The 15734-nt window shown below is 40.7% G+C and overlaps 1 protein-coding gene across 2 annotated transcripts in view; it reads left to right on the plus strand.

The window, feature by feature from the left end:
- The first annotated feature begins 6104 nt into the window (after positions 1-6104).
- The window catches only part of ENTPD7 (ectonucleoside triphosphate diphosphohydrolase 7), a 50431-nt gene continuing 40801 nt past the window's right edge, over positions 6105-15734 (plus strand). The window contains exons 1-3 of one of the 2 annotated variants that reach the window (XM_027062827.2): positions 6105-6243; positions 6500-6602; positions 7735-7917. In XM_027062827.2, coding sequence (XP_026918628.1) covers positions 6595-6602; positions 7735-7917 — 191 coding nt within the window. In that variant the 5' untranslated portion in view covers positions 6105-6243; positions 6500-6594. Of the gene's footprint in view, positions 6244-6292; positions 6469-6499; positions 6603-7734; positions 7918-15734 lie in introns of those variants that run through there. The other variant, XM_053207013.1, reaches the window with a different exon arrangement.

The following is a 15734-nucleotide window of genomic DNA, read 5'->3' on the forward strand; positions in this document are numbered from 1 at the left end:
ATCCTGCAGTTGCTATTCCCTTTTTGCACTGCTATGCCTTCATCCCTCAAAGTACTCCAACACATGGCTATAGTGTCTTCAGACTTTTGCTGAAAGTATGGGGTCATGGAGAGGATTATAACATAGCACGGAACTCAGAGCTGAACCCTAGAAGTCAACAATATTATCTGAAATTTCCCTGACCACCTCGCTTTGGGAACTGCACTGATTTAAAAATATGTCTGAAAATTGATAGTTTTGCCTTCAAAGGGTGGAGCCTAATGGCCCTCCCCTCGAATGTGGGCTGGCTCTTAACAAACAATATTAGCAGAAGTGAAGACGCTTGACTTCTGAGGCTAGGTAATAAAAGGGGTGGAGTTTTTACCTGGCACTTCTTTTCAGCTGGCTCTGGGAGAAGGGAGGTGCCAGCTGCTGTTTCATGAGGACACTCAACCACCCCTGGGAGAGTCCATGTGGAGAGGAACTGCGGCCTCCCACCAACAGCCAGTCCCCTCTTGCCAGGCATCTACGCATGCCATATTAGAAATATATCCCTTGGCCCTAGATAAGACTTCACATGACCCCGACTGACATCTTTATTGCCACCTCATGAGAGACCCTGAGCGGAACTGCTCCCGAATTCCTGATCCATGGAGACTGTGAGAGATAATCATGCTTATTGTTGTTTTAAGCTGCCAGGTTTTGGGGTAATTTGTGATGCTGCTATAGAAAAATAATGCAGAAACTCCCTCACGGGCCATGCTCTTCATTCTTGTCTATGGGCACCTTGCACAGGTCCCCCTTTTTTTTCATGTATTTTTCTTTTTTCTTACTAGGGCTCACCAAACCTAGTCTCTAGAGGGAATGCTCAAAATCCTGTATTTTAATATGCAGAGTAACTAGAGTCTTCTTGGTCTAAACCTCTCCCATCCAGGCTAAACCCAGGGGATCCTACTTTCCATAACCAAACATACCCATTAAGCTCCAAAACCTAGCTACTCTGTCTTCCTACCAGGCCAACTGGTACCAGGTCCACGCACACAGCTGCCAGCTTTTAAAACAATTATTCTTGCTCTGATAGAAACATCCATGAGCAAAGTGGTACAAGAGCAGAGAAAAAGAAACCCCTAGGCTCACTGGGGGAGCTCACAGGTGACATGTGGGCTGGGTTTTGAAGAAGAAGTAGGACTTCATTTGGTAAAGAAGTGAAAGAAAGTCATTTATTCAGAAGCAATAGCAAGTACAGAGGCTCAAAGGCAAGAGAAGGCATAATTCTGAGAACTGTAAATATGTCAGGGCTGTGGGTGAGAATACCTGCTGGGGAGTTCAGAGGATGTTGGGGGCTAGATCATATCACGTAGTGGAAGCCACATATATCAGTTAGTAGAGTACAGATGACAGAACTCCCTGATTCAACTGACTTAAAAAGTAAGAGCAGGAATGAATTTAGTATCTTAAATAATAAGTCCATAGGTAGGGCTGCTCCTGGGTTGGTTAAGTTAGCAATGATGTCAATGATGTTACCAAGCACCCAGGATTTTTCTGTGTTTCTATTCTGTTATTCCCAGGCTTCCCACAACTCCCGCCCCGCCCCCCCCCCCCCCCCCCTTATGGTTGTAAGATGGCTACAGAAGCTCCAGCCATCATATCCTTAAGATTTCTTCTGGGGATAAGACCATGGGGGAGGGAAGGAAGAAAAAAAACAAGAGAGTGAGGGAGGGAGCCAAACCATAAGAGACTCTTAAAAACTGATGGGGCGCCTGGGTGGCTCAGTCGGTTGAGCGTCCAACTTCAGCTCAGGTCACCATCTCGCGGTCCGTGAGTTCGAGCCCCGTGTGGGGCTCTGGGCTGATGGCTCAGAGCCTGGAGCCTGCTTCCGATTCTGTGTCTCCCTCTCTCTCTGCCCCTCCCCCATTCATGCTCTGTCTCTCTCTGTCTCAAAAATAAATAAATGTTAAAAAAACTGAGAACAATCTGAGGGTTGATGGGGGGTGGGAGGGAGGGGAGGGGAGGGTCGGTGATGGGTATTGAGGAGGGCACCTGTTGGAATGAGCACTGGGTGTTGTATGGAAACCAATTTGACAATAAATTTCATATAAAAAAAAAAGATTTCTTCTGGGGGTAGAAAAGGGGCTTTCTCTTCTCATTCTCATTATGTCAACTTTTTATAATCTTTTTAAGTTGGGGAAAACCTCTCCCAGAAATGTTTTCCCTCCTCCCATTCCTCCCAACAGCTGGCTTCCCTTCAGTATCCTTGGTTAGAATTGCATCATATGCCCAGGCTCAATATTTGGTTAGGGAGTGGAACACCATGATTGACTTAGACCCTTCACGGTTTACTCCTTCTGGCTGGGGCTGGAGCTTAGTACTCTTCAAGCATATGGCCAAGCATAGCAGTGCGGTTACAAGAATAAAATTGGGATTCTGTTAATTATGTGGAAGAGAGATTGTTGGCTTTTTGGGTAGGCAGTTAGCAGAATCTGCTACACCACGCCAAGGAAATTGAACTGTATCCCATTGGGATGGGGAAACACAAGGATTTTAAAATAGGAATTAGCATGATTATATTTCACTATATCAGAATGAAGGGGCACTAAGGAGAGGCATGAGGATGCAGGGCCACCAACTAGAATGCTTCATCAGAAGATTTTGCAGAGGATTTTGGGCATTTGAATTAAGAACAACTAGTCACTAACTGGATGAAATAGGTGTTGGGGAGGAAAAATTTTTCTATGCCCTTCAAGATTCTTTTGGCTGATATAAGAATTAAATTGACATGAGACAGATTAACAGTAGAAAATCAAATTTAATTACATACATATAGGGATCCTATGAGACTGTGAGGCCCACAGGTAGTCAGGCAATTGAGGCTTCTATGCCATTCTGAGTTGGGAGGTCAAAGGGAAGGAGGACAATTCACAGGAAGATGAAAAAGAGTAAATGTTTGGTAAACAAATGTTTGCTGGGCCACACAGAAAAAATGGGACACAGAGAGGAATTCTAATAAACAGACTTTGCTAAGTTCCTCTCTACCACACCTGGTTCATATTATACTGTAGTTATTTATGCTGATAGCTCCTGTCCTGGAGCAGGTCCTCTCTCCAAATTCTTTTAGGCATTTGCAGGGGGGCGGGGGGGGGGGGATTTTGAAAAGTTCTTCCTGAGTCTTCTGTTTGTTAAAAATAATCAGCATAAAATAATCCACATGTGAAAGAGACACATTTTGGGGTGGCAAATTTTGCTCTCCTACAGCAGAAAAGAAGTAGAAGGAAGAAATCCTAAAATGACTTGCAAATTTCTGCTTGGGTGAATCACACAGTAGTTCATCAAAGTTAGAATATGACTGGAGGAGGTTTGGGTGGATAAAGTAAGAGTGGAGAGACTATGAGTTTGGTCGTGGACAATGAGGTGTCTACATAGCACACAAAGAAAGATGAGTAAACTTGGAAGGGAGATTAAAGACCACAATACTTCAACTCCTTTAGAGATTAGGGCAGGATGGAGTATGGAATGAAGGAGAACTAAGGAGAAATAAAGTGATATAGACAACTGATACTGAGCGTGGGACTGGTTTGGCTGATTTTACTCACAGCTGGGTCAAGAAGTCAAGGACTTCTTGAGAAAATTGTAAATGTAATTGTAGACAAGTCTTTAAAAAGCAGTTAAAGACCTGTTTTGAAATACGGATTTCTGTAATTGGTTTCAACATGTTGAGAGTTACAGCAAATGAGATGGGGAAGTGATCTCAACCTACTTTTTTTGGCCTCCTGACTGGAAACCTCAGAACTCAGCCCTGTGAGCTGTTAATCAGATAAGCATTGTGGGCTTTTGTAAAGAATCATGCTCTACAAATTACTGAATGCATATGGACTTACTGAAGGAAGTATTATCCAAACGAAATGGGCAAAGAAAGTATAATGAGATGTTGGGATTAAAATGTAGGTTTCTTTCTGTTTTATAACAGTAGTTATGAAATGTAAGTTATAAGATGTTTCAATGTACCTTTAAGCTCTAAGTTAATATAGTTAATAAATCACATGAATTAATTACTGTTTAAAACATAACATAAATAGGAACTCCATTCCACTCAACAATACCTGCTGAGTGGACCACTGGAGTTTGAAATATACATAGGTTAGACAATACTACACAGTTGGCAGGCAAACTGATTAAAAAAATATAGGGTACCTGCCTGGCTTATTCAGAAGAGCACGTGACTCGATCTCAGGGTCGTGAGTTTGAGCCCCATGTTGGGTGTAGAGATTGCTTAAATAAGTAAAACTTAAAAAAAGGAATTAAAAAATATATATTCCAAACATTTGTTAATTTTTTCCCCATGTCTACCTGAACCAGGCTCTGGCATAATAAAAATATCTGATATTTGTATGATTCTGCAGTTAATCCTAACTTTATAAAACTATTCTACCCAATGTGATTTCTGGGGCCCCGATAAAATATAACACCTGAAGCAGAGTAGGGATTGAAAGACAAAGAAAAGAGAACCAAGAATTGAAGGGAGAAAGGCAAGTTAGGAAGCCCATCCAGGCTGGCAGGGTAAAGGAGGTAAAAAAACAATAGTGGGGAGAGCCTGAACATACAAACTGGACAATGTCAGACCATATATGACGATTAGAATTGTGACCTATAACCTCTACAGCAATCATCCCAGAGTTCTCACTACTGTTCAATTCTCTTCCCTACCTTCTAACTCAGGACCAAATATGAGAAAGCCAAATATGTTCTCCACAATCACATAAGAAGCCCTGCTCCTAGTAAGCCCACCACCGACTTCCCCATGCTAACACTCTCAAGTCAGAGCATACATGAAACCTTTCTTTCTTCTTTTTTTTTTTCTTCAGTTTAAGCTTTCCCATTCCCCTGACAGCCTTTGGGTCTCTGCCAGACATGAATGATGGTGGTTAACTGCCTTCTATAGCAGGTGTAGAATAAATAGCCTCTTTTTTTCTTTTTAATCTCATTTGGGTGGTCTTCATTTATTTCCAGTCATTCACTTACTTGTCATATATTAGCTGTTGTTGTGTGCCAGGCAGTGCCCAGCATTGCTGTGGAAGCACATAGTCTCTGCCTTCAAGCATATTCTATTGGAACAGACAGACACATAAATTGTAATTCAATATGGCAAGAGAAACAATAGGTATATATGACGGGGTTGTAGGTCAAGTAAAACTTTTAGGGGAGGTGACCCTTAAATTGAGAGTAGTAAGGGATGAGTATGCGTTGGCTTGGCTAAGTTGGGGGAAGGATATTCGAGGCGGATGGAAGGGTGGAGGAGGTCGAATGAGCAAAGCTTAAGAGCAGAAGCCACAGATAGATGTGCGTTTCTGAGGTATAATAAGGGAGGTGAAAAGTAGAAGCTGCATGGGAGGGTCGTGGACTGCCACGTATAAGCCACATTTGTAAGGACTTGGACTTTATCCTGTACAAACGGCTCCCTCCTGGAAATGAGAGAAACGGCTGGTGTAAGCAAGGAGGAAAAACATTAAGGAAACATTACCTTTGTATGTATTACTGTAAGGTCCGGGAGAGCAGGGGCACAGCGGCTCATGTATGGCACACAAACATTCAATGAATGCTGAATGAATAGATACAAGCGCTTCGGTATAGACGATGTGGTCTCCAGTTTATGCTTCTCTAACAGGACAAGACAAAGAAGCCAGGGCACGAGTCTAGGAGGCTATAGCGAAGGTTTGATTCCGGAGATCAGGGCTGGTGGACACAATACCTCCAACTGGTTGTGGGAAAGGGATGCGCTTCTCTCGCGGCTACTCCAAGATCCACCCACCGGAGCTGCACAATTCTGGAAGCGGCAACGTAGAAAGCAACCAGCTAAGAAACAGCACCACCGCCGAGAGCGCAGCTGGCGCAGAGGATCCACCCACCGCTCGACACAGCTCACCTGTGCGCCCAACGCGGGTCTATCGAGGCGGAGCTACGGCACGACGCCCTTCCGGATTGGACGCGCTCGAAATCCCGGGGCGGGGATTAGAGGCCGAACGCTCTTGGGGATTGGCCACTCTGGCGAAAGGACGTGGGGCTGGCGGAGCAAGTTCGCAGGCTGCTCCGGCTTGGTGGAGGGTGGGCTCTTCTCCGCGGTTCTCCTGTCAGTCATTGGCTCCCTGCGGTTTCCTTGGGGACGTGGCGCCGCCGCCCGCCCAAGGTTTTTTCCGGCTGGACTAAAGGCCTTGGGGAACCGCTCTGGACCGAGCGGAACGGTGCCAGGGGAGACTGCGGGACTCTCGACCCGTGAGTGCGAGCGCGGGAGGGCCGCGGGGCTGGGAGAGGCGGGGAGGGGGAGTGGGTCTTCCAATCCCCGCCACCTGGGGAGCGCCGGTTCCTCGAGAATGCCCGGCTCCCCGGGAGCCGGCTTAGAGTCAGCTGGGCCCCAGGAACAAGAGCGGACGCATCTGGAGTAGGCGGGTGGGCGCCTTGGCCTTCCCTCGGAGTCTAGTCCTGTGGGCACTGCTGGAGGTAAGCCTGAAACCCAACGAACTCTTAACAGGCTGCAGACTTAGGAGATGCCTGAGACAAGGAGACCCATTTCTCAGGGCAAAAAGAAAAGGAGGTGACAGGCACTGAGACCACTGAAGGGATCCCATGGCTAGGTAAGGCTGCACATTTTCTCCTCAGCTAGGGGCTCAGTTGGGGGTGGCAGATAGGTTGAGGGGCCCTGGGAGGTTTTTACAAGTGAGGTTTGCCCTAGTGCTGCATCTGGACTTTGCAGCTTCCTCGGATGGATGGGGAGAAGATCAAAGTTACTTTTTTTTTTTTTTTTTTTTTTTTTTAAGGCAAATGCTACCATAGTTTCTAGCCCATAACTCCAGGGTGGTAGACTGAGTGCTTGCTCAGCTCCGGAAAGTGCTAAAATGTAATGTTCTTTCAGATTTCCATTTGAGTGAGGCTGTGTGCTTTTTGAGGAGGTTAAACAAAGATTTTGTTTGTTTGTTTGAAAGTAGACCGAGCTCCTTTTGAATCAATATAGGAAGTGAGATTCATAGTTGAATATGTATATCCATATGGTGTGATACTCTGGAACTTCCAGAAAAGATTAATGTGGATCTACATGTACCAAATGGAACAGTTGTCAAATAGAGTAAGTGGGCAAAGATGCAGAACAGTAGGTACGGTGTAAAACCAGAGGAATGAGATACATGCATATTGTCATATCTGATATATATTTATGCTCGTGTAAACATAGAATACCCCTGGAAATATACGTAGAGACAGGGTAGCAGTGCTTGCCTTTCAGTAGGAAATGCTAGGTTAAGGCAAAAGACTCATTTTTCACTATATATCCTTTTAAACTTGTTTCATGTGCATATATTACCTATTAAAATATTTTTTAATTAGTTGAATAAATATACAGATTATCCAGTTTTTTGACATCATTCTTGGTGGGAATGTTGTAGTTGCTCTGATTCTTCAATGTTGTGAGGTTGACCAGGGAGACTAGTGATCTTTTCATAAACATGAGAACTGTAATTCTTTGAATTATACCCAAAAGTGCAGACATTGGGAAAAGAGAAGATAAGGCTTTTCTGGTTTATAGTAGAAGCACCATGAATCATATAAGTCCTTTTCTAAAATTTGAGACTAAAAGAACTTCTATAGACTGATGGTGGCATAAATTTTTGCCTTTATCAGGAAGGGCTTTAATACAGTTTAAAAGCCTTTTTTTTTTTTTTTTTTGGCACTCAGATGTAGAGACTTTTCTTACTAATGTTTGTCTCATTTCAGGATCAGTTTTTCCTACCTCTGCCCAGCCTCCTGGTACTTCACTGTGCCCACAGTGAACCCATTTCCCCGCCAGAGGGTGGCATTCCTAGGACTCTTCTTCATATCCTGCCTCCTTTTACTTATGTTAATCATGGACTTTCGACATTGGGGTGCTTCATTGCCACGAGATAGGCAATATGAAAGGTGAGTCAACCTTAGATCACTTTGATCAGACTTGGCATTGAAGTCATAAATATTTTGACATTTCACAAAGTACTACCTTTGACCCTTTTGGGGGAATACTGCACTTTGATTAGTAAAATTGCATGCCACTTATTACATAAAGAAGATCTTAAGCTCCATTTTGGCAGGGTTCACTTTTGATTCAGGAATGCTGATGTTGCATTTTAACCATGAAAGGCGTCTTTCTATATTCTTGTTTTGGTGGACTGACTTAATGGATGCCTAAATGTTTAGGACTGTCATGTATTCTTGATGAACTGACCCTTTATCATTATTAAATGACTCTTTTTATCCTTGATTATATTTTTTGGCCTGAAATCTACTAGTCTGGTACTAATATAATTACTTCAGCTTTCTTTTGAGTAGTGTTAGCATTCTGGATGTTTTTCCATCCTTATAGTTTTAGCCTTTATTTCTTTATATTTGATATCTATCCAGTCTTTTTATAAATAACTGCTTTTTATCCAGTCTGAATGTCTGCCTTTTATTTGAAGTGTTTAGGCCATTTGCATTTCATGTGATTATTGATTATGCTTAGGTTTAAATCTGCCTTGCTGTTTGTTTTCTGCTTGTCACATCTTGCTCTTTGCTCTCCCTCTTTCTCTCCCATCTTTTAAATTGAGTACATTTTATTTATTTATTTATTTATTTATTTATTTATTTATTTTTTAATATATGAAATTTATTGTCAAATTGGTTTCCATACAACACCCAGTGCTCATCCCAAAAGATGCCCTCTTCAATGCCCATCACCTACCCTTCCCTCCCTCCCACCCCCCCATCAACCCTCAGTTTGTTCTCAGTTTTTAAGAGTTTCTTATGCTTTGGCTCTCTCCCATTCTAACCTCATTTTTTTTTCCTTCCCCTCCCCCATGGGTTTCTGTTAAGTTTCTCAGGATCCACATAAGAGTGAAAACATATGGTATCTGTCTTTTTCTGTATGGCTTATTTCACTTAGCATCACACTCCAGTTCCATCCACGTTGCTACAAAGGGCCACATTTCATTCTTTCTCATTGCCATGTAGTACTCCATTGTGTATATAAACCACAATTTCTTTATCCATTCATCAGTTGATGGACATTTAGGCTTTTTCCACAATTTGGCTATTGTTGAGAGTGCTGCTATAAACATTGGGTCACAAGTGCCCCTATGCATCAATACTCCTGTATCCCTTGGGTAAATTCCTAGCAGTGCTACTGCTGGGTCATAGGGTAGGTCTATTTTCAATTTTTTGAGGAACCTCCACACTGTTTTCCAGAGTGGCCGCACCAGTTTGCATTCCCACCAACAGTGCAAGAGGGTTCCCGTTTTTCCACATCCTCTCCAGCATCTATAGTCTTCTGATTTGTTCATTTTGGCCACTCTGACTGGCGTGAGGTGATATCTGAGTGTGGTTTTGATTTGTATTTCCCTGATGAGGAACGATGTTGAGCATCTTTTCATGTGCCTGTTGGCCATCTGGATGTCTTCTTTAGAGAAGTGTCCATTCATGTTTTCTGCCCATTTCTTCACTGGGTTATTTGTTTTTCGGGTGTGGATTTTGGTGAGCTCTTTATAGATTTTGGATACTAGCCCTTTGTCCGATATGTCATTTGCAAATATCTTTTCCTATTCTGTTGGTTGCCTTTTAGTTTTGTTGATTGTTTCCTTTGCTGTGCAGAAGATTTTTATCTTCATGAGGTCCCAATAGTTCATTTTTGCTTTTAATTCCCTTGCCTTTGGGGATGTGTCAAGTAAGAAATTGCTGCGGCTGAGGTCAGAGAGGTCTTTTCCTGCTTTTTCCTCTAGGGTTTTGATGGTTTCCTGTCTCACATTCAGGTCCTTTATCCATTCTGAGTTAATTTTTGTGAATGGTGTAAGAAAGTGGTCTAGTTTCATTCTTCTGCATGTTGCTGTCCAGTTCTCCCAGCACCATTTGTTAAAGAGACTGTCTTTTTTCCATTGGATATTCTTTCCTGCTTTGTCAAAGATGAGTTGGCCATAGTTTTTTGGTCTAGTTCTGGGGTTTCTATTCTATTCCATTGGTCTATGTGTCTGTTTTTGTGCCAATACCATGCTGTCTTGATGATTACAGCTTTGTAGTAGAGGTTAAAGTCTGGGATTGTGATGCCTCCTGCTTTGGTCTTCTTCTTCAATACTACTTTGGCTATTCGGGGCCTTTTGTGGTTCCATATGAATTTTAGGATCACTTGTTCTAGCTTCGAGAAGAATGCTGGTGCAATTTTGATTGGGATTGCATTGAATGTGTAGATAGCTTTGGGTAGTATTGACATTTTAACAATATTTATTCTTCCAACCCATGAGCACAGAATGTTTTTCCATTTCTTTATATCTTCTTCAATTTCCTTCATAAGCTTTCTATAGTTTTCAGCATACAGATCTTTTACATCTTTGGTTAGATTTATTCCTAGGTATTTTATGCTTCTAGGTGCAATTGTGAATGGGATCAGTTTCTTTATTTGTCTTTCTGTTGCTTCATTATTAGTGTATAAGAATGCAACTGATTTCTGTACATTGATTTTGTATCCTGAGACTTTGCTGAATTCATGTATCAGTTCTAGCAGACTTTTGGTGGAGTCTATCGGGTTCTCCATGTATATTATCATGTCATCTGCAAAAAGTGAAAGCTTGGCTTCATCTTTGCCAATTTTGATGCCTTTGATTTCCTTTTGTTGTCTGATTGCTGATGCTAGCACTTCCAACACTATGTTAAACAACAGTGGTGAGAGTGGACATCCCTGTCGTGTTCCTGATCTCAGGGGGAAAGCTCTCAGTTTTTCCCCATTGAGGATGATATTAGCTGTGGGCTTTTCATAAATGGCTTTTATGAGGTTTAAGTATGTTCCTTCTATCCCAACTTTCTCGAGGGCTTTTATTAAGAAAGGATAAATTGAGTACATTTTAAATATTCCATTTTATCTCTTGTTGGCTTAGTAGGTATAACTCTGGGGATTTTGTTTTTATTTTTGTTTTTATCTTAGTGGTTGCTTTAGGGTTTATGGTTTATAATATATGTCATTAACTTACCATAGTCTATCTTCAAGTAATATAATTCCTCTTCCCGTGTACCTCTTTACCTTTTCCCCTAGGCCTTTGTGCTATTATTGTCATGCATCTTCCTTCTACATATGTTATGAACTCCACCATATATTGTTATTTTTTGCTTTAAACATTCAGTTGTCTTTTAAAGAGATTTCAAAAATAAGAAAAAAATGGCTAGTATATTTACCATTTCTGGGCCTTTTCATTCTTCTGTGTAGTTCATATTTCTACCTGGTGGGATATTCATTTTGTCTAATAGATTTCCTTTAACAAGTCTGGTAGTATGAGTTTGTGGTTGGTGAATTATTTCACCTTCTGTGACTAAAAAAGTCATTTTGCTTTCTCTTTAAAAATATTTGTTGGGGGGTGTCTGGGTGGCTCAGTTGGTTAAGTGTCTGACTTCAGCTCAGGTCATGATCTCACAGTTTGTGGGTTCAAGCCCTGCATCAGAATCTCTGCTGTCAGCATGGAGCCTGATTTGGATCTGCTATCTCCCTTGCTCTCTGCCCCTCTCCCATCTGGGCACTCTTTCTCGGTCTCTCTCAAAATAAATAAATAAACTTAAAAGAAATTCATTGGGTATGGAACTCTAGGTTGATCTTTTTTTTTCCTTTCATTACTTTAAAAACAATGTTACACTGTCTTCTGACTTACATTCTTTCTGAGGAGAAGTCTGCTATAATTTTTAAATCTTGTTCTCTGTACATCAAGTGACTTTCCTCAGGCTACTTTTTAGATTTTATCACTGGTTTCAAACAATTTGACTGTAATATACCTTGATGTAGTTTTCTTTATGGTTCTTTTGCTTATGATGTGCTCATAATTGGATCTATGGATTTATGTTTTTTAATCAAAATCAGAAGAATTTTGACCATTATTTCTTCAAATATTTTTTCCTTTCCTCTTCCACTTTGCCTTTGGTGTCTCCAATCACATATATATTGAACCATGTGAAGCTTTTTCACAGCTCATTTATTTATTTTTTTTAGTCTTTTTTCTCTCTGTGTTTCTTTCTGGATATTTTATATTGCTGTGCCTTCCAGTTCATTAGTATTTTCTTCTATCAAGTCTAACTTACTGTTAATTCCATCCAGTGAGATATGAATACCTTTATTTTTTTTACAGAAAATACATCTGAATTATTTGATATACATACATTTTTTTTAATACTTATTTTTGGGAGAGCGCAGTGAGGGAGAGGCAGAGAGAGGGGAACAGAGGATCCAAAGTGGGCTCTGTGTCACAGACTGACAGCAGTGAGCCCAATGTAGGGCTTGAACTCACAAACCGTGAGATAATGACTTGAGCTCAAGTTGGACGCCCAACTGACTGAGCCACCCAGGCCCCCCATTATTTGATATAGTTTTAATGCCTTACCAGTTGCATTGAAGATCTATATTCCTTTATAACAGTGATTCATTTTGCTATTTTTTTTGAGGTTAATTTCTGATTAGGCTACAAAATGAAATGATGACATGTTGTGTTCATCATCAACTTGATTTTCTCTGTATTCCTTCTCAGACAGTATCAGGAGACTTTGGATTATAAGTGACAGTCAAACTGACTTAAATGATAAGATAGTTTATTGGCTCACATGACTAGAAGTCCAGGTGTAAAGGACCGTAATAAGTTCAACATTGGTTGTCAGGATGAGAATCTCTGTCTCTGTTTTCTACAGCATCCGCTTACTGAATTGTTGCAAAACAGCAGCCAGTAGCAACTAGGGCTACATGCATCCTCACTCATGTCCCCCAGGAGAGAAACAGGCCTTCTGTGCTCTTGTATATGAATGAAGAGGATCCTTCCTGGAAACCTCCAGCAGCCCTTTCCTTCTATCTTTTCTGGTCAGAATTGGGACCTGTGATCACTCCCTTAATATTTCTATGTTGTTCTGTCCCCAGAATTTCTCATTTCCAATTCACTTTGGTCATTCATTCGTTCAGCAAGCATTTATTGAGCAGCTGCTATGTGCTGGGTGATAATAGGTACCAGGACATGGAGACGTTGGTACCTTTTCCCAAGATGTTTATGTTTTCAACCTTTCCTTCTCTAGTAGCACTATTCATTTATATTTATTTATATTTTTTGTTCTTTCTTTCTGAAGGGAAACATTTGTTTAGATGACTATAGTTGTCAACAATTGGCCTTAAGAAGCCTGTTAGCTTCAGAGAACTAAATCCGTAATTTGAGGGTTTTAAATGCTTATTGAGATTTTCTTGACACACTTGAGCACAGTTTTCCACCGGAAGACAGTGAGGTATCATTATGGAATTCTGTGTAGGTTAACATGGCTACAGTAAAGACTGTTAGAGAGTGAGTGGTGAGCTATGTGGCTGGAGAGGTAGATCACGCTGGGCTTATTAAGTCATTTGAGGGGGTTTAGACATTTTCTTAAGGGCAGAGGGAAAGCTTTGAAAGGCTTTGAAGAGTGGTATGATTGGAATTGCTTTTTAAAGAAAACTTACTTTGGGGCACCTGGGTGGCTTAGTCTGTTAAGCATCCAGCTATTGATTTTGGCTCAGATCATGATCTCACAGTTAGTGAGTTCAAGCCCCATGTGGGTTTCATGCTGACAGTGTCAGAGCCTGCTTAGGATGTTCTCTGTCTCTCTCTCTCTCCCCCCTTCTCCCTCCCTCTCTCTCTGACCCTCCTCTGCTATACTCTTTGTCTCCAAATAAATAAATAAATAAATAAATAAATATTTTTAAAAATAAGGAAAGATTACTTTGGTGGCATTGTGGGATAAACATGAAAAGAGGGAGATGGATAGGAATACTCAGTACAGAGATGATGGTCGCCTGAACTTGGATGGAAGCAACGACAACGGAGAGAAGTAAATGCATTTGAGGGATATGTGGGAGATAGAGTGGTCTGATAGTTCCTGTCTATTATTATGCCCCAAGTGGCCAGATCTGATAAATACTTAGGTTGAATTAATAGCAACAGATTAACTGCAGAACTAAGGGACACACAGACTACGCCTGTGGTTACTTTACCAAAGTCCTAATAACCCATAATGCTCTGGTTGAGCAACCAGCAGCTATATAGCCTAGAGCTCCTATTCTTTAATGAAAGGTTATATGCATATTGCCACAAATTACTATATATCATCACCTTTCACTCATGGCAGCCCCTTTTGGAATTTGGAAGCAAACATTCGTTGGGAGCTTGCTGTGTGCGTGACACTGTTGTAGATGCTAAGATACAAAGATGAATAAAACGTGGCTCCTGAACTCATCGGGCTCATAATCTAGTTAGGGAGGCAGATGTGAAGGAATAATTATTTCCGAATGAGAGAATAGTTTATGTATAACTATGTAGAATCAGGAACAAAGTTAAGAATCAGAAGTTAATCAGAAGAGGCCCTGAGTAACTAAAGTTGTTATCACTAAGTTCATGAACTACAAGCTCATGTTCTTTACTGATAAGATAGGCTTTCCCATAGACTGTGTTTGCTTTTATTTTACACACTGTTTTAATTAGCTTGGTTTTCTCCTGTCTCAGAACACAGCAGATAAACAGCAAATTAGATGGTGGTAGTAGGAAGGGTGTGCTAGTCATTAGATGTGGGCACACTGATGACAATAGTCAATAATACCCTAACAAGTGAGGCAGGAGAAAGGAAATTTATTAAAAGTTGACTGAATAATTCAAAATTTCTGCAGACCATTTCTATAGTGTTAAGCAGTTCTACATATTTTATTAAAACTTCTCTATTACAAATATAATAATTGTGTTAAATCAGTGATTTTCAAATTTTATGTATCTAAATCATTGGGGACCTTTTAAAAAATGCAAATAATTGAACCCCTTCTAAAGGTGATTCTAATGTGCAGCCTAAGTTGGGAACCATGCTGTAAGTTTCAGTTATACTTATTTGGAGAGGAAGTATTGAGGTGTAGGGGAAAGAGGATTAATTTTAGAGCTAAACAACCCATCGTTTAATAGTTGGGTGACCTTGTGCACATCTTGTATTCTGGAATCTCATTTTCTTTATGTGTAAAGTAGAGGTACAAATGCCTGCCTTATAGTTTTGTCATTTGGATTAAAAGAGAAAAGCATCTAGGACTACCTATTGCATCATGGGGGTTAGTCTTATTGTTTGAAATAAACTTGATTTTTCTGTTCGCTAATTCCATCTTCTGCCTTCCAGATATACACTGAAGGTTATGGGCAGCATTATCTCCAATTAAAATTTTCCTCCCAGAATTTTTTTTTCTGGCTGCTGCTATTGATTAGGTACTGGTGAGCACAAGCTGATGATAAAATGATCAAGCAAATAATTAGGAATTGATGGAAACACTTTAGTTCAACAGCTTACAAAAATTTTAGGACACATGTTTATGGTTGTGATTTGTATATTACATGTAATACAAAGTCATATCTTTTCAACTTGTTCCAATTCACGTGATGAAATTAGGTCAGTAGTTTGTAATGGAAAAAAAAATATTTTAATTTGAATTTTTTTCAGCCATTGGTGGAGCTAGCATATCACCTCCAGGCAATATGACCCAGGATTTTAGAAGCCTGTATGAGGGTTTTCCCTCAGTAATTTCAATTTTAAAGAGTTGTGGTATTTTTTGTTTGTTTATTATGAACATTTACTCAACATTGCTTCTGGAAGGAGAAAACAGGAAGTTTGCATCAGAACTAGAATTTAAGAAAAGATAAATTTAGAGAGTGATGGGGTGGGTGTCAGTAAGGGTAGAATCCAGAGCTGTTTTTGTTTTTAAT

The sequence above is a fragment of the Acinonyx jubatus genome, chromosome D2, assembly GCF_027475565.1.
Source record: "Acinonyx jubatus isolate Ajub_Pintada_27869175 chromosome D2, VMU_Ajub_asm_v1.0, whole genome shotgun sequence".
NCBI lineage: Eukaryota > Metazoa > Chordata > Mammalia > Carnivora > Felidae > Acinonyx > Acinonyx jubatus.